Source organism: Xiphophorus couchianus, chromosome 1, assembly GCF_001444195.1.
Source record: "Xiphophorus couchianus chromosome 1, X_couchianus-1.0, whole genome shotgun sequence".
NCBI lineage: Eukaryota > Metazoa > Chordata > Actinopteri > Cyprinodontiformes > Poeciliidae > Xiphophorus > Xiphophorus couchianus.
Genome location: NC_040228.1, coordinates 973,407 through 993,173, shown reverse-complemented (window position 1 = coordinate 993,173; position 19,767 = coordinate 973,407). Strand labels below are relative to the sequence as shown.

Sequence of the window (19,767 nt, the reverse complement as noted above, 5' to 3'; positions counted from 1 at the left end):
GTGATAAGGTCAAGGTTATTAAAGGTGCAGAACGTATGATGAATAAAACAAGGCTGGTACTCAGAACTCTGAATCCCACTGCACTGATTCCTGCTGCGGTGCTGCTGCTTTCTGGGCATCATCTGCTGCTCACAGGTCCTCAGAGGGCACCCACATTCTACCACTAGGTGGCAGTAGTGGTCAGAGGAAAACAAGCGACTGAGACGCTGAACTGGTAAGTTTTGTGCCACACTGTTACAGTCAGTAGTTACACTTACATCAGGACCAAATCAGATGCTGATTTGGTCTTTTAGGACAGCATGGCGCCCCCATGTGTCGCATGTAGTGCACACCCATTTTTCTGCACCACTGGTTACCAAAGCAATATATGCTAATTCAGGATGCACGATAAATCAGCACTAACATCTTTATTGACCAATTTCAGAAAATGATTTAAAATATCGGTCTAATAAATAAATCTGGGGGCGATTTAAATCTGGGTTTCTCTGCCTCCTGCTGGTCGTAGTCTGTCTTACATTCTTAAAATTCAAACTTGTGCAGCCAATTATTATTTTTAAAATGTATTGATGTTACATGTTGTATAATCAGTGCCCTGATTCAAATATGTTGATTAAAGTCCAAAGTTAATCAGACATTCCTGACCGTGAAGCAGTAGATATATACGTAGATATGCATGTCAGGAGAGGCTGTTCGACACGTTAGCATATAAAAATGATCATTTTAAAACTTTTTCAATAGAACGGGAGGCTTCAGGCCTGTCAAATGTCAAGGAGGGGCTGTCTGGAGAGGAGCAGAGGGATGAAACAAAGGTGGCATGCAAGTAAAGAGGGCAAAGTTGAAAAGCTTAAAGAGACTCACCTCTGGTCGGACGGGTTCTCCAGAGATTCGGGACTTAAGGGAGCAGGGAGAAAGTCATGCAGAGGAAGCGCAAACAGGGACAAGGAAACAAGGAGGAGGGAGGGAGGAAGGAAGGGAGAACACTGTGAGCCCAGCGACTCACAGAAGTCTCCCTTAGAGACCCGGAGCTGCAAAAAGCTAATCTGCTGCACTCCTCCATCGACCGCATGGAGAGTCCAGAACAGCTGCTGTGGGATCACAGGAAGCATCAGCCCTGATAACACGGACGCTCCTCAATAAAACGCAACAGTCAGGATGGATGCAATGAAAAATATCCTAGCTTTTCAAGCTTTTTTGTAAAGATAAAGTACATTTACCATCAGCGACTGGCTTTAAAGTCAGCGTCCAATTATCGAGCAGCTCCTTTTTTTATATTTATGGCATCGCGCACCACAGCGCCACTGCAATTACCTTCTACTGAGAGAAGAAAGCACTGCATGAAAAAAAATTGGCCGATTATCAAAGAATGGGGTCAAGCACAGTATCAGATGAGTCACGTGTGATTCGTCAACCTTAAAATGAGTCTAGAGAATCGACAATTCGAAGAAACAGAAACGGCACCCAAAGGTGATAGTTTGACACTTTGGCCTTTTTACTTTCTACTTAACAGCCGCTCGAAAAAGACAAAAACACAAAGGTATTCATTATCTTTGTAAAATCCTGCTGAATTGATTGGTTTGCCTTGATCCACGCCCATCATGGTTGCTCTTAGCAACTGTAACATCTATTAAACTTTGACAGTCTGGCTCCAAGGACTTCTGTCCCTCTAGCTAAGTGAGACTGAGGCCCAGGCTGCCCACTGTGGAGTGCTCTCCACTGGAGCTCTGCTATACACAGGCAGATAAATCTGTGATTAACATGTCACAACATTTCACACTGCCGGCTCTGTAATTATTCAAAATTAGAGAGTTAGAGATCTGGAAAAAAGAAAGTGATGCAACACAAACTGTGGTGAGGATCGAGTTTTCAGTCGGCCTGATTGGAGCCGAGTTCTGCTTCAGCGCCTGGTTTACCTGCTGCCCAACCCACCAGGCAGGTTAAGCAGAGCTTATTTCATTCATTACACTGCTAAGCTAACTATGTAGCTTCTCTTTCTTTAGTTGTTCAGAGGTAAATTAATCACTTCAATGTGCTTTCTAAGGATTATATGTGCAAAACTAATTGTGACATGGAAGGCAATAAATATTCAATAAAGGAGAGTAAACATCTGATAGATCTCGTTTGTCAGATCAAAATGACTTTTGAAAATAACCTTTTACACACACTTTTCATTAAGTCCACATTTCTGTTTATAGAAATGTTTTTTTAATTTTTTTGTAGGCATGTGCATTTAGCATATATCATGTATTGTAAATCATTTTATAGGAATTTTGTTGTGTTGTCTCAATAAATTTCAATTGATGATGTTAAATAAAAAACAAAACTGACAGTGTTATGATAAAAGTTATTTTTCCTGTTTTGTCCACTGAAACAATGAATATCAGCAAATAAGAAAACACGATTAGATGCTGTTACAGCGACATAAAGTAATATAAATCACACTTTTAAAGGGAAGTGGTGTCCTGACCATGCTTGTTTAAAAATGGAGGAATTTTTGCAAGGACAATGTTTGTCATGAAGTTAGCTAAAAAACAGGTAATAAATAGTTTTTTTAATCAAAATTTTTATCGTTATTGTAACAGAACTGCAAATTATAATAATAAAATTCTTAGTCCATATTGCCCCCGGACATCATTCTGTGTGCAATTATTCTGAGAAATGTTTTTCACTTGGTGATAAGTTCATTTACTGATTCCTCCAGTCAAACTTCCACCTCAGGGAGCAGACCCTCCAGACTAGTGGCAGCAGCAATTAGCAAACAGCTGGTGGAACTGTGTGTCTGCTCAGCTCATTATAGGAGCTGCTCCTCAGTGAAACGCTGGTAGAAACGGCTGTAAACGGCATAATGAGAAGCACTGCTATGATGACAGACCAGAGGCAGACTGATGCAAAGAGCTGGAGCTTCTTAAAGAGACAGAGCCCCGATTTCAAAGCATTAAGTCATGTTTTGTTTAAGTCATATTTGATATGCAGCATTTTTATAACAACTGAAGATAACATAGTTATTTTATTGTACTATGAAATGGCTCTATGTGGCTGTAAAGTACACAACACTGCTCCTTTAAATCAAAGAATGTTCATAAGTTAGAATGGTCCAGTCAAAGCCTGGACTGAGATGCTGTGGAAAGGTTTGAACGTTGATGACCACAGAACCTCGCCATCCATTCTGAGTAAACTAGAGGTTGTGTTTTGTATCTTTAATCTTTCAGACTCTGCATGTGTAACGGGTCAGTGAAACATTTTGGACTGGACTGTTTAACAGAATCCGTCTGTAATCCACTAAAGTTTTAGGTTCTAACGTGAAGAAATCCAGAAGAGTTCAAGCGTTACGAACATTGAGGTCCCCTCCAGCTTTCAAGCGGCCCTCAGTCATTCCCACCTAAAGTACACTGCAATTCATTGCGTTTATGAACGAGTTACAACCATGCATAAATTATTGCACAATCATGGTACAGCAATTCATTTACTCTGGTTGAACACGAAGCTTATCATGCAGACATTCATGCTTCCCTTTGCATTGGAAAAAACAAAAAACTGACTGCAAATGTATTCCAAAATAATTAAATGTGTCAAATTAAATGATGGAAATGGAGTCTGCATGTGAAGATCTGTGAAAGCTGAATGTACTTTAATCTTTTTATTAGGGTTAACTGATTAAAATAAAATGAGTTGTTCTGTTAGTTGGACTTGATCTGAACGCCAGACTGAGTCTACTTACTCTGGGATCTCATTGGTCAGTTGGCTTGAAAGGAGAAGACAGTGAGGGACATTCATATGAGAGACAGACAGGAAGTGGACGTCAGATAGAGGGAGAGGGACAGATGCACATTAAGACGCAGACGTGACGCAGACCCCAGGTTTTCACACAGCGCAGTGTTTGTGTGAAGAGCAGCGACCGTACGCCTGCTGCCTTTGTTGCTTCATCACTTCTACACTTTATGCAAACCAGGAGGCAACCAAAACACAAAAACTACATCATCATCTGTGTCTTCAGGTTGTTGTTTTGTTTTTGTCTCGCAAATCTGTCTCTTTCCTTCAGCTGGCAAATCTTCAGTCTCCTGTTGGATAACAGAAATTGATCCAATCAGGATAATAAGTCGTGCGTTCCTGTTGTCCGGCGGCAGCGACTGCAGAGCAGAGCGGCGAGCCGGCAGCTCGGGGCGAGGCTGTGATTGCTAAGTGTCTGGCTAATTAGAGAAATCCTGTCAAAAGCGAGGCAGGGTCGCCCACAGACACAGAGAGAGCTATTAGTGAGGCTCTTAAGTTCCCTGAAGCCCTAGCGCTGATGATCCCATCACACTCACCAGGGGAGGAGACGGATAGACAAGACGGTTATTTGGCTAATAGCCGCTACTGTGGAGATGAAGCTTAAAAAGACGTTCTTCCTCCTCACCTCCTCGTCACGGCATTGTGGTACTCGATGAAGGTCCGTCCGTCGAAGGCGATGGCCTCCGTCTCTCCGGCCGACTTCTCGTGGATAGCTGGCAACAGAGAGCAAAAACACTCAAGAGGATGAGACCACACCGAATCGATGAAGAGCAAAGGGGTTGGCTGGATTTAATCACCGTGAGAGGGGACAGCGACTGCACGCACAAGGTTAATGCAGATGATGAAAGGGACGGGCAACCCCGCTTCCTTTCATGAATATTCAGCTGACACTTTTAATCATTTTCACAGCTGATCTATTACTTTGATAGCAATGCAGCGCTATTTTATGTGATGTCACATAAAAGAGACATCATGTATAATACTGATATCATTTGATAGGAAGAACAGAAGTCTGACTGATGGAGATGAACCAGGATCCAACTGGCCTAATCCAAGCCCTGCTTATTTAAATGATTCTTCAGGGCTTTGGAAATGTCCGTCAGTTTGTTCCTACTTTAGACCAACAAACTGCTTTTAACTTCAGGACAAAGACAATCTGGGTGAATGTCAGTTTCAAATGATGAGTTTATATCTGTGATAAACTTATCGTCCCTTATAACTGACTCTGGTGCTTCACTGCAGCAGTAACAGTGTTTTCTATCTGTGTGAAGGAGTTCAGAATAATATATGAAATATGGTTTATTTCAGCCACTTTGGACGTTTTGGAGTGTGAACCCTGGCTTAGGGTTACTCCACTACAGCTGGATCTGAGTCCAGAAAATCTTTATTTAGTTTATGTTTCATCCAGTCAGTGGTAAACTTTCTGGAGTGATGGTGGTTCTGTGAGCTGAAGGTCCAAACTGAGGTCAGGTTGTTCAGTATCCTTCAGTATCATCATCAGACCATCAGTGCTGGTGGATCACCTGGATGATCCACCAGGTGGACTCACACCTTTCTGACAGGTGTGAGTCAGACCTCTGTAAATCTGTGATGCTTTTGTTGAGCTGTGGTTTAGATCTTTTCATTGTTCAGGCTTTAGATGGTGTTCTGGATGTTCTGGTTCTGGATTTGTCTTTGATTGTGCAGTAATCTCTGAATCCCGTCCAATCCTGGGAAGGTTTGTCATCTTTTTCTCTGATCGTGAACCTCACTGTGGTGGACTGGAGTCAAAGGTCAGTGGCTCTGCCTCTCATTTCTTCTTGAATTTCTTTTGACCTGGATGCTGTGTCTGTGATTCATTAGAGGGAAGAAACTAAACATTTCTAAGTAAAAACCTGCAGCTCAGACGGGAGAACGCTCCATCTTTCTGAGGTGTTTGATCCATTCTATTTGGCAAACTCTACATCTTTTTTATTACAACCATAAATAGCACCAACAATTGATGAAAATCAGTTTTGTATAGCCTGGTTGATTTGCTCCAAATCAATAGGGAGAAACATGACTAATTCATATTTTGCTTATTTACAACATTTTAAAAGTTTGCTTATGATTTGCATAACAACTGGATGGAAAAATGTGATTTAGAGGTTTACACTATTCTCAGATATAATTAGATTAAACTGTCGTGAATTTTAATCAAACTTTTGAAATGTCCCCAAAAAAAGAAAAAAAAAACTCTTCAGTTTGGAGAGAATCGACAAAGCAAAGCAGAATGTAACTTCATCAGACAACGGCACATGGTCTGTAAAAACAAGATGCAGCAGAGGCTACAAACAAGCATCTTAGAAACATGTTTTGCTGCCTACTTCATGCTGTCAGTCTGGAACAACTGAAATAATTTATTGATTCTGCAGGAGCGGCAGTTATCTGGGCTAGGTGAATAAAACTAAACCATAGAAATGTGATTAATAACAGCTGTTCTATCATTTAACATGGAGAGTTGTTGTACTTTCTCATAAGGCGTAACTGCAGTCAATGTATAAGCATGTGTGCTGTTACAAAGAACGCAGCATGATCTCCATCCAGTCATCTGGATTCTGATCTCAGCTGGTCAGCCTGCTTAGATCAGGTGAGACAGAAATGCAGCGACTCACTGTTCTGACACTTGTCCCCTGAGAAGCCGTTGGGACAGGAGCAGTCGTAGCCGTCCAGCTCCGGGTGGCAGCGGCCGCCGTTCTGGCAGGGCTCCTGGAAACATGGGTGGCCGTGGAACAGGGCCACGTTGCTGGAGTTCAGGGCGTTCTCCTCGCGCAGGATGGGTGTGCTCATCAGCATGATCTGGAGGCAGAGGCACAGCTGGAGGTGGGACTGAAATGGTTCAGGTCTGTCTCACTGTGAGACATTTAATGAAGCAAACCTCACATGTTTTAACATCTCACCTCTGAAATACACAACCACTGAAAAGATCATAGGAATAATATGTTATGATTGTTCTTAAAATCCAAGAGGCAAAGTAAGAAACAAAAGTGAGAGGTAAAGAAGTTTATACCACAGGCTTTAAGTTTGTATCTGAATGACATTATGAACCATTTAACACAAACAGACATCAAGTCTAAGTCCTAGTCCCAGACCTAAAGTCTGAATCTAGTCCCAAATGTCTTGTCCAAGTCAAGTCTCATGTTCCAACCTTAGGTAGACATCAGGTCCACAGTCTCTGTCCTATGCAGTGTCAGACTCAAGTCCTTATGACTGGCAGAATTTTTTTTTATGTAATGTATGAAACTGAGCATTAAAACATACAACAATAAATATGGCGCCTAGTGTTAGATGGACCTAAAATCTGATTGGAGCACAGAACATGTTAGGCGACCTCAACAAACAAACTCGGTTCAGACCTGAACGAGGAGAACATTTACTTCCCCTCAGAGTAAATTTAAAAGTTAATTCCAAGTCTGATCATTCTGTCATAATCTATCAACTTTTCAAAACATGTTCCACTGCAGACTAACACAATTTGCAGCAGAAGAGAGCAAGTGTTTCATTTAGTTTTGGAGAACAAGGCAGGTTTTTCAGTGGACGAGGCATGCTTGGAAACTTTTTAAATGTTTTGATGCAGTGGACAAATGTAGGCAGCCTCTCTGCAGGGGGCGCAGGGTTAGCAGGAGGCTAAGCAGCAGATACAGAAAACATGTTTACAGCTGACAGAGGCGCATTGAGCAAGACCTGCAGGCAGCTACATACATGGAGAACTAATACGGCACACAATGCAAGGTTTGGAACATACATTGCTTCTTAGAAGAAAAGTATATCTGAGCTTAGATCGACATCTGTTAAAATTTAAATACAAATACTGTATGTATTAAATTCTTATCATCCTTTGAATTTCAGTTGGTTCAGTTTCTTGTCTTTTACTGCAGCTCATCTGAACTTAACTCACAGTAAAAACGATCACAATCTATTTTCCTTCTATTACAACACTTAACAAAATGATATTGTGTTTCTTTTGAATTGAGAGCATTCATTTAAAGGCCATTGAGTTTCTCTGGTGAAGGATCATTAAATTTAATGACTGAACACATCGTAGGATCTAGGGTGGGGTTACAGTGAAGCTGCAGATACCATGTGTTTCAGACAATGCTTTCAAAGCAACCAATTAAACAGCACATCAAAACTCAAATAAATGCCGTCTTCCACATAATTAACAATTCCCCAGAGGCAAAGCATCATAAATGTCGCATTTTCTTTCTGACTGTCTCAAAACTGTTGGGGAGGGAAAGTTTGCCAACAAGAACTCTTGACAAGTTTCTGCAAACATTTCCATCCAGCCCTTTGTTTTTTAACAGAGTTATTCTGGGAGCTCAGAGATGAGCTGTTTGCTAGAAAGCTGAGAGAAGGGAAAAAACTGGAAATTTGTCAGGGAAAGATCTGAGAGCAACAAAATGGAAGGACTTCAAAATATTCTAAAATTAGCACTAGCTAATCCTAATGAGCAGAGCCACTTCTCATCACAGTGAGAGCTTATGATGGCAAAATGGCTAAAATCAGACCGCTGTGGTCTGACAGCTGAAACCTTCTGGTCTGACTCCACCGCGGTTCACTGCCAGCCTCAAGAGTCACTGCATTTCACTGCATTTCACTGCAGTTCACAGGAGTCAGAGGGTGCATTGAGCAGCAGATCGTCAAACCTTTCTTATTTTACCTTCTGGATGGTTCCCTTGAATCCCTCTGTGAGTGCAGCAACTCTTGCTAGTTTGCTGTAATCGGGAGCGCCGCCGACGAACAGCGACTCTTTCAGGTTGAGATCTGTGTGCTTGTTCTGTTGAAAACAGACGGAACACAACCGAGATTTCAGAAGGTGAGACAGAACTGACAGAGAAGATTCATTTCCATTTGAATCACTTATATACCCAGTCAGGAGTTCGCTATTTCCAGAAAAAGACTTAAGGGCTGCGATATGTGGTGGAAACCCAGGGCCTGTGACAAGTTTTCACACAACCTGGATTTCTTTTAGAAACGTTGTCAGATTCTAAACACGTCAATGTAACTTACTGGGATTTCATCAGTAACACAGGGTAGCATGTAGTTGTGTAGCGAAGGTAAAATGATACATAATTTGGTAAAAACTGAAAAATAATCAACTGTTTGCAGAACTGCTGAACAGTTCCCACACCACCACCATGTTCAGCAATGAGACAACTCAAAATGTTCTGCATGTAAAATGAAAATGTTCAGAGCATCTTCATGACTGATAGCTGGCTCTCCTACCTGAGCTGCATGTCTCTGCACCTGCTCCAGAGTCACTATGCTCTGACTGTTTCTCTGTTTCTTTTAGGTTATGCTCACACAGCAGGTCTTGATGCTCAATTCCAATTATTTTTTGGAGGTTTTGCGACCGCAGTCAGATCTGATCCATTGGCTAAGTGGCTCAAAGCGACCCGCATGTCCAGAAGAGCGCTGACGTCACACAGCAGCGCTCTGTTATGGCCGCCGCCGTCTATGGAGCCATTTTAAAGTTTATTCTGAAGTTATTCAACATCACAAGCTGAAGGAAGCTGGTGAAGGAGAGCTAACAGCGAAGGCCTTTTGTGAAGCGTCAGTTTGGATGATGCACTGCAGTGACAAAGACATTATCATAAGTTCATAATGTTCAGCTATTGTTTATGTCTGAATTTAACACGCCTGGCTTCAGAATGATGCATGTCTCTCATCAATGATGCAAAGCCGGAAAAATTGCAACATGATTGTTCAGACTTTGAAAACAGTTGGATAGATATCTGATTTAGTAAAACCTACGGAAGTGGAACATATCGGATCTTTTTGGGGTGATAAGATCAGAAGAATCCAGACGTGGGTCACATTTCACTACCGAGTGTAACTGTATCATAATTAGGAACTATTTTGTGTGGGTCTATCACATAAATCTCAATAAAATGCACGAACGTTGATGGCTGCAGTGTAAGAAAATTATTGTAGGAGTGTATGTATACTTTTATCAGGCCTCCGTGGCTCCGTGGCCCAGGAGGTAAAGATAGTGAATCAGCAGGAACTCTAGTGGCATTTTCATGCCTTCCACTAATGCTGAAACACTTCACACCAAATAAGCGACTTTTGAGTGATCAATTATCCTCCATGAGCCAGAAAATGGACAACAAAAGAAAATTAAGAGCAGGCTGCTCTTGTGATAGGGATAGGTCTTTGCAGACCTCTCTAATGAATAGCTGATTAGAAGCGCCGACTTTTCCAACAGATGACAGTGGAGTCAAATTAATTGCCATTCATCTGCGTGTCACGGCCATGAAATCTGATTCTCTCAGTCAGAGATTTGGGGCCAGCGATTCAGATTAGACAGAAGGGCAGGCTCACTTCAAAGATGGGTCATTAATGGTCTTTATTCATTTTGTATGATGGTAACTGCCAGAAAGGGTAAGATGGAGTTAATGACTTGGAAGTGGGGGAACAGAGGACGATGGAAAAGGGCAAATAAACAGGGAAGCTGGTGTGGTGGGCTTTTATTCAGGCAGCGATTCAGAGTGCAGGAGACAGCGAGGTCTGGCCGGGTCCAAACACCTGAACCCTGGCTGCAGCAGACGGATTCTCATCCATTTGTTCAGACTTTGTCAAAAGTTCCCACCACATGTTGGCCAGACTTGGTCACCTAAGGCAGAGTGTCTGACAGAGAGCCGACTCTCCCCCACTCCATCCACACGTATCAGTGTCTTTCCTGGAATCTACTGTCATGGAGCAACACAGGGTGGGGGAAGGACAATAATAGTTTTCAAAATCTTTCACAACTAAATTCGTAAAGTTTTTGATCCTTTTGATTTCAGCCCTCTTTCGTAGTATTTGCTAATCTCTATCAGCTTTTCACACATACAGGCTGAAATCTAAACCCATTGTGTTTTGAGCTGGTTTCGTCTTTAGAGTCCTGCTGGAAGTTGAACCTCCGCCCAAAGTTTTTTAGTCTTTTCAGGAACTAGCAGCTTTTCTTCCAGAGTTACATTGCGTTCAGCTCCATCTTCTCATCAACTATGGTAAACTATGTGAGGTACACATGTGACTGTTATCATGTTAACTGATTCTTCCACCTGAGTGGGGACTCTGCTGCTCCTCAAGAACCACCATGGACATGGTTTGCAGTTCTGCTTCCAGATGATAGATTGAAGGTGAGCCAAGCCAGCAATGTTTTATAATCTAATTCTGCATCAACCAGGTGATCTGCAGGTCTCAGAAAGTCACATGTAAGACTTCTTAAAACCTTTTTAACAGTGTTGTATAGTAACGAAGTAAAAATACTTCACTACTTTACTTAAGTATATTTTGGAGTACTTCATACTTTCCTGGAGTATGAAAATTTTTGATGACTTTCACTTTTACTTCACTATATTTCCGAACTTAATTGCGTACTTTTACTCCGATACATTTTCAATGTGTGGTTTAGTTACTCGTTACAAAAAAGCGAGAGAGAGAAACAAAGTGTTTTGACCCCACCTACTGATTAGCAAGTAGCAAGTAGGCTACCGAACAAAGTCCGTAGCCTACTTGCCTGGGCTTGTTCATCACCTCCAATAAGATACACCTGTTTCGCTTCTCCCATTAAACACAAAGCAAGTCTCGCAATCAGCAGCAGCCACATGGAGGAGGAGACGGAGACCACAACGACTGCAACTACGTCGGACACGGCTCCAGGGGAACCACCAGCTGGTGATGAGAGCCCATGGCCTTATTTAAACACAATATACTCTTTCGTGGGTGTTAAAGATTCGTCGTAGTGCATACAGTTTATGTTATTCCTGCCAAAAAGATGTTGAAATTCTATCTTACAAAAACTCCCCGTCCCACTTGAAGAAACACATCGAGGTAACTTCTTATGAAATGGTTATAATCCTCCTGTTTCAGTAACTATAGCTTGGTCACTAGACACTACTGTATTGTGAAACGTTGACCATAAATGAACTTTGTTTGGCATTGTTTCAGTTCCATACGTGGTGTATTTAGCTTAGGCCTAATGTTGACTGTAGCAGGCTACCTAGACTCCTCTGTTCAAGGGGGACAGAAGCCATAGCGATAGCAATTTAGACTAAATTTAACGAATATAAGAAAGGCATGCAAGTTCAAAACCAGGTTTACAGATGCCAATAAGCTGCATTTCCCTCCCAATTCTTTTTTTCTTTTGCATAATGACCAGTTGTGTGCACCACCTACTGACTGTAGCATTGACTGATTCACTGATTTGTGAAGTAGAGTAATCGTAACAGCTCTTTTTCTTCATGTTGGCCGCATTTTCTGTACTATTTATTTTTCTCATTTTCAGCACTGACCTTACTTGAAGGGAAAACTTAAGGCTTACAAAAACTTTGTATTTTCTGTCCTGGAGGGTTTACTAAGAAGCTGGTTCAGTTGTAAAGCAGGTTAAGTTAACCTTGTGCTATAGATAAAGCACCTAATTTTCTTAACTAAATGATGCCTGCAGGTATATCTATTAGCAGGTTTAATTTTGCCTGCACTTGGTTGGGTACATTATTTTAAGTGTATTTGACAAGTTTACCAAAATATAAAAAATGTCATTCAAACTGCATTTGCTTTGTTTTACTTTTTACTTGTACTTTTCATTACATTACTTGAGTACATCCATTTTTACAGTAATTTCCATACTTAAGTACAAGAAGTTTCAGATACTTTAAGACTTTAACTCAAGTAACATTTCAGTCAGTGACTTCGACTTTTACCAAAGTCATATTTTGGAGAGGTACTTGTACTTTTACTTGACTCTGAGATTTCAGTACTTTATACAACACTACTTTACTTAAGTATATTTTGGAGTACTTCATACGTTCCTCGAGTATGAAAATTTTTGATGACTTTCACTTTTACTTCACTATATTTCCGAACTTAATTGCGTACTTTTACTCCGATACATTTTCAATGTGTGGTTTAGTTACTCGTTACAAAAAAGCGAGAGAGAGAAACAAAGTGTTTTGACCCCACCTACTGATTAGCAAGTAGCAAGTAGGCTACCGAACAAAGTCCGTAGCCTACTTGCCTGGGCTTGTTCATCACCTCCAATAAGATACACCTGTTTCGCTTCTCCCATTAAACACAAAGCAAGTCTCGCAATCAGCAGCAGCCACATGGAGGAGGAGACGGAGACCACAACGACTGCAACTACGTCGGACACGGCTCCAGGGGAACCACCAGCTGGTGATGAGAGCCCATGGCCTTATTTAAACACAATATACTCTTTCGTGGGTGTTAAAGATTCGTCGTAGTGCATACAGTTTATGTTATTCCTGCCAAAAAGATGTTGAAATTCTATCTTACAAAAACTCCCCGTCCCACTTGAAGAAACACATCGAGGTAACTTCTTATGAAATGGTTATAATCCTCCTGTTTCAGTAACTATAGCTTGGTCACTAGACACTACTGTATTGTGAAACGTTGACCATAAATTAACTTTGTTTGGCATTGTTTCAGTTCCACACGTGGTGTATTTAGCTTAGGCCTAATGTTGACTGTATCAGGCTACCTAGACTCCTCTGTTCAAGGGGGGACAGAAACCATAGCGATAGCAATTTAGACTAAATTTAACGAATATAAGAAAGGCATGCAAGTTCATAACCAGGTTTACAGATGCCAATAAGCTGCATTTCCCTCCCAATTCTTTTTTTCTTTTGCATAATGACCAGTTGTGTGCACCACCTACTGACTGTAGCATTGACTGATTCACTGATTTGTGAAGTAGAGTAATCGTAACAGCTCTTTTTCTTCATGTTGGCCGCATTTTCTGTACTATTTATTTTTCTCATTTTCAGCACTGACCTTACTTGAAGGGAAAACTTAAGGTTTACAAAAACTTTGTATTTTCTGTCCTGGAGGGTTTACTAAGAAGCTGGTTCAGTTGTAAAGCAGGTTAAGTTAACCTTGTGCTATAGATAAAGCACCTAATTTTCTTAACTAAATGATGCCTGCAGGTATATCTATTAGCAGGTTTAATTTTGCCTGCACTTGGTTGTGTACATTATTTTAAGTGTATTTGACAAGTTTACCAAAATATAAAAAATGTCATTCAAACTGCATTTGCTTTGTTTTACTTTTTACTTGTACTTTTCATTACATTACTTGAGTACATCCATTTTTACAGTAATTTCCATACTTAAGTACAAGAAGTTTCAGATACTTTAAGACTTTAACTCAAGTAACATTTCAGTCAGTGACTTGGACTTTTACCAAAGTCATATTTTGGAGAGGTACTTGTACTTTTACTTGACTCTGAGATTTCAGTACTTTATACAACACTGCTTTTTAATGCAAAAGGTCAAATAAAACTACAGATACAGGAGCTGGTTCTGGGATTCTGCTGTTTTACAGTTAAGAATAGAAATTATAACATCTTTGAGTCTCGTTTGTAGCTCTTGGCATTCAAGACATTTTAAGGCCTTTATTTATATGAATTAAGGTTTTGTGCTTCTCACACTGCAAACAGCCTTAACACACATGAAGGTTTTTTGCACATAGGGCACCGCCAACAGAAGTGAGGCAGCGGCAAAAACGAATGCAGATAATTTTACACTTACCTCTGACTGATGCAAAACTGCTAGTAACCAGTAGCCTGACCTGCCTCAAGTCACTGAAGATGTCTGGGCATAACTCAAACATTTGACATTCAGAAAAGTCTCTTGAGAAAGCAAAGTTCACATACAAGAATATCTATGTGAACAAAATTTAAGAGGTGTGATTAACATATTTTTTATTTTAACACGGGGAAATGCATTAAAGGGGTCTGAATATAAATGTGAGCCCTCAAAGTAAAACTAGGTTTCATTTTTCTTACGTTTCACACTTAAGCAGTACTCTGTATTAGTCCATCAAATCCTTTTAAACTACATTGTAGTTTGTGATTGTTACATAACACTGAAAAAGGTCAAGGGTCATTAATACCTTGCAATTACTCTACCTGCTGCTGTGATTTTCATGAACCTTTCTAAAACTCTAAAGGTTGTGCGATTTACAGTCATTCTTCAGGGAAAAGGGCAGCTTGTGTTCAGTGTTTTCTAAAAATGGGGGACAATTTACACCCGCTGAACAGGGACAGTGGGATGGATGTGTTTGGCATGGCTCTTTGGGTGATGCGGTATGAGTTTGAGTGTGTGTTGTTTAGGTGTGTATTATTTGGGTGTGTGTTGGTTTCTGCAGGTCAAAGTCGGAGCAACGTCCTGTCACTATGGCGGATTGTTCCTGCGTCCAACAGAAGCGAGAACAAATGACGAGCGAACAGGCGGGTTTGGCTTAGCACCTTGCCGTCCGTATACATCCTCCTTGTTCTCGCCGTTGCCACAGCCACGCAGCACGCTGTGATCCCCCCTGCCCACGCCGCGCTAATGAAGATGTCTCTGTTGCTTTTAAACAATGGCCATCGAGAGAATGACTGCCTCTCTCTTTCTCTCTCTCTGCCACCCGCCTTCCCGCCCCCGCAGCAGATGGACCGAGATGAAACCCAAACCATGCTCTTCAAGAGCATCTCATCTCCGCCGCTGTGTGGCATGTAGGCTTCTGAAACGGTAAAGTTTTCACTCAGAAGTGGTAGTTTCAAAGCTGCAGACTTTTCTTTTATTGGATTTTTTATTGGAGGGATGGGAGGAGTGAGAGACTGGTGAGTGGCTGAAATGAAACAGGAGATAAGGTGTGAGTGAGACTTGTCTCATTACCTTGCGTGATTTCTGATATCCAGAGAGCACATCATAGAGAAGGAAGAAAATATGGAAGAAGAGCGTTATTGGAAGGGGAGACCACTACGTGTTTGTGCTCACAGAGGCATGCAGGGTAGAGAAACATTCACCATCACCTCACAAGCATCTACCAGAGCGTCCAAATATAGCACAGAAAACCAACATAAAGACAACAAAACATGAGGAACGCATACTGCAACAGGGGTGTTCAATGTGTGGCTCAGGGGCCATTTGTGGCCATTCAAATGATTTTGATAATATCACAATAAATAAACCAAATTTTGCATTTTTAATTTGATGAATTTTGTGGCTACTTTGAACACCACTGTTTTAACAGATATACAATAAAGCAGCTGTGTAAATAAGAAGCTGTCTAAAGTGGCCATGCATAAGGAAAAAATGAAAGGAATAAATAAAAAAAAACTTCATGGATGAATGACTGCAAATAGTGCCTCTTAAGCCCGCCTCTTCACTGACTGCCGCCATTAAATAAGAGGAGTAGATTTAGATTTCTCCTCTCCGTACCTTTTGAAAGTTTGGGTTTCATTACTGCGGCAGCCTGGGCGCTCTTTGATATGATGATTACTCCCAGCAAAGCAGAAATGTGTATGCATCATGTGTGTTTTCTCTATAGCTCTCAGCTCATCCCGGGTGTCTCCTGTTTCCCCTGCAAACACACATCCTTGCTTCTCCTTACTCTTTTCTTTTAATAAGATTTTCTGCCCATGTTGCTGGAGTAAAACACGATTACCACGCTGATTTTTGGAGGAGAGACGGTGGAGGAGAAAAACAAAAAAACTGAGAATCTTTTAAAGTGTAGAAGACTACAGAGCTGACAGAGAGAGTGTTCATAATCACAATCTGCACTCTTTAATCTAATTGGAAGACTTAGAGACTTATCCAGCGATTAGATCACCTTTATTTAGAGGCTGCTACCTGTTTATTGGTCTAGGAGATGAACTCAAAAATGTCATTATGCCTCTGTTGCTGCTGATATCTCTCCCTTATCTGCCTCCTCTCCCCCAGACGCAGCTGCAAAGGCACAATTTGACCAAATTGACTGTAAACCAGCAGTAAAGGCTGCTCTGGGTTTTTCTGTATCACAACAGTTTTATCTGTTGGAGACGAGCGAGCTAAGCAGCCAGAGAGGTAAAGCTCTCAGATCTGAGTCAGCCGACCACTGAGGCCTTTCCTTCCCTCAGACAAACAGAGAAACTTTCAGCTGATCAGAAACTCAAACTTATTCACATGTTAGTGCTCAATGCGTTGCGCTAACAACAGTACTCTGCTTGTGTGAATGAAATGATTAATCATGATGAATCGATTATTGAAATGATCGTCAACTAATTTGCCGATCAATTAATTGTTAACTTTAGCATAGAGACTCAGATAAAACACTCAGAGAGGTAATTAAACAAAACTATAACAAAAATAGAAACATTTCACTCTAAAAATGAAAAACCAACATGTTTTACCCAGAATCCTTCAGGTGGCTTAGTTTTAGTTTAACCTGGTTCAAGTTGTATTAAAATATTAACTATTAAGCAGCTTTTGTGATCCAATTATTAATCAGTTAATCCAGAGAATAATCAGATTAGCCATAATCTGTTGATATTTAATCTAGCAGAAAGTGATGAGCTTTTCACATGTTCATGTTAGAAAGATTTTTTAATCAGAAATGCATCATTTGCAACAAATGATCAATTAAACACTAAAGGAAAACTGTTATTGCAATATAGGCAAAAATGTTTATTATTTACAAAAGAAATTGGGTTATTTGTTTATTTGTATCCTTTATTGTTTTTCTAATATTGTATAAAATCAGTTTAAGGGGTTAAATTAAGAATCATATTTTTTACCTGATTAATCATCAGAATCATCTTTAAAATAATTGATTACTTGAATCATGGTTCATAGTGGAGGAAGAAAGCTGAAAGTCTGATGTTTTCAGTTCAAATTACATCATAAATGTAACAAACTATTTAAACTTCCTCAAACGCTGAGGCATGTCTGCTTTCCATTTGTGCTGCAGTCACTGCTGTCTGGTCTGGTCCAGCATTATAGTCCATTTACAGAGAAACAAACTAGGTTTATGTGACATATGTATCTGGGCATATTAATGTTGCCCTGATGTCACTATGGATTAAGAGAAATCAAATATCTAACTGCCTTGCTGAGAGTGAATCCAGAGAATGAAACACCTTTTAAATTCTGCATCAAGCAGACCTTTGTAACTAGAATATTGTACATATTGATATATTAACTGCTAGGAAATGGCATTGTGCCTAACAGTAGCACTGCAAATTAAAAACAGAAGCAGCAAAAAGCCAAGAATGGCATTGATGGGTTGAAGCACACAGATGAGTATGCATGGCAGAAGCATGGCTAAGCACATGCCCAATGGTCCTGCATGCTGATTGGCTGCTCAGTTAGCTTGCTGTTTCTTACCGGTGACTCTCCTGAAGTTGCTTTCTCGTTCAACCGGATCTCGCCTTTGCGGAGGGAGCGCTCCAGCTTGATGGTGTTCCACACCTTCAGCTGCATCTGGTCCCTACTCCTGAATGACACAAAGACACACACTGGACGTCAGAAAGCAGCCTCCTTATATTCTAAACATTGATATGCTGCAGATGTTTTTCTGTTGAAGTGACAGGACCTGATAATAGCCGGTCCCTTTCCCAGATCGTAGCGAAACTCTAAGTAGCCGTTGCTCAGGGACAGAGAGATGAAGTCTCCCTTTCCATCAGACTTCTGTCCGTTGTAGAAGATCAGACCGTTGGAGTCATTGGCCATGAGAACCAGCATCATGCTGAACTTTTGACTGCATATAAGGAACAGACACATCCATGTCAACACACACTGTAGAGCTACCAAGATGCTGCAGCCTAAGCAAGGTTAGTTGTGTAATCTTCATTATGAATTCAGCTCAGCCTTAAAGAAGCATGAGCTCCTTCTCTGCCCCAGGCACAGAGCTGTTGGAACTATGAAAACTACACCATGTTCAGTGTTATCCGTAATATTCATCTAATGCCGTACAGATTTCACACTGAGACACGGGACTTACCGTAGATCATGCCCGTAGAGATGAAGCCCCTTGAGCTCCAGGTATGAGTCTCCGCTGAACAGAGGCATGTAAACGCCTCTCCGCTCAGCCACTGTAAAACAAATAGACGCAAAGAGTCAAACCTACAACCTGCCCTCCTTCTGTTGGCGGCAGAATTTAAATTCAGGGATAGTTGGCACATCTTTGAGGGAAACCTGTCAGAGATGGATTTGTGTGTGCGTGTAGCCCCTGGGATTAAGACTTTCTCTCTACAGAGATAAAAAAAAGACAAGAAAACAAAAATCCTGAAATACTCATGCGAGAGCGATTACTTAGCATGCCACCAGATGACAAAGAGCTCTGCAGACATGGAGAGTTTAACACACATCTGGGACCTTGGGAAATAATGGAGCTATTGTGTTCTGGCAGGCCTTTTTGCAAATTCATGTTTTTGCGACGTGCCTCCGCCTGGCTGTCTGGACTCATTAAGACAGGCACCGAGCCATCTTCTGACAAGTGGCCTGACATTAAAAATCATTCACGTGTCACCCGAAGGGGGAGGGAGGTGTTTAAAAAAACACCGTCATTCAGCGCCACGCCATTTCCTAAACATGCAGATACCTTTGCAGCTGGTAAGGCAGCTTTTATTTGTAATTGGCTGGGATTAGCAAAGTTGAGTCAGACTGGGGGAGGAAGACTGAGATGACAAAGCTAATTAGCTATTGTGCAGAAGACTGCTAATTATGATGGCACTAACCATGGAAATGAGAGGCAAAAATAGGAACAAACTAAATTCTTTGCTAAACTAAACTCCACTGGAGCGAGAAAAGAGGCTCACAATTTACTTTCTCAAGCAGTGTGTGTGTGTGTGTAAGCGTGTGGGGGTGTGTGGGTGTGCGTGTGTGGGTGGGTGGTTTTTTTCTCCTCTTCACCCATTTGCTCGGCCCAATACCAGGATCAATAAGACACATGAGGTCAGCCAGTGTCAGGAAAGCACACATCGGCACCGAGCAGAAGAAAAAGAAGAAGAAAAAAGTTAGATAAGCAGAAGTTTTTCGATGCAACCGTTAGCTAAAATGTCGGATTAATGAGCAAAATGAACCTTTTTCACTGAGGTCAATGTTTATGCTCTGGGGCATCTCTTATTTATACTTTAGGAAAGGGTTATATCCTTAGTAATTGCAGCAAAGCCCTCAAAACCCAATAAACCAAGACAGGCAGTACCAAAGGAACCAAAGCTCACATTTTTACTTCTTA

At 41.1% G+C, this 19,767-nt stretch overlaps 1 protein-coding gene across 10 annotated transcripts in view; it reads right to left on the bottom strand.

The window, feature by feature from the left end:
* The window catches only part of agrn (agrin), a 440,494-nt gene that overhangs the window by 12,587 nt on the left and 408,140 nt on the right, over nt 1–19,767 (bottom strand). For 4 of the 10 annotated variants that reach the window (XM_028022576.1, XM_028022641.1, XM_028022595.1 and 1 more), the window contains 9 exons: nt 18,532–18,622; nt 18,124–18,288; nt 17,916–18,024; nt 15,447–15,458; nt 8,444–8,560; nt 6,399–6,582; nt 4,391–4,478; nt 3,716–3,739; nt 859–891 (listed from right to left, as the gene is read on the bottom strand). In XM_028022576.1, coding sequence (XP_027878377.1) covers nt 859–891; nt 3,716–3,739; nt 4,391–4,478; nt 6,399–6,582; nt 8,444–8,560; nt 15,447–15,458; nt 17,916–18,024; nt 18,124–18,288; nt 18,532–18,622 — 823 coding nt within the window. The remainder of the gene's footprint in view (nt 1–858; nt 892–3,715; nt 3,740–4,390; nt 4,479–6,398; nt 6,583–8,443; nt 8,561–15,446; nt 15,459–17,915; nt 18,025–18,123; nt 18,289–18,531; nt 18,623–19,767) is intronic. The other 6 variants (XM_028022622.1, XM_028022650.1, XM_028022660.1 and 3 more) reach the window with 4 other exon arrangements.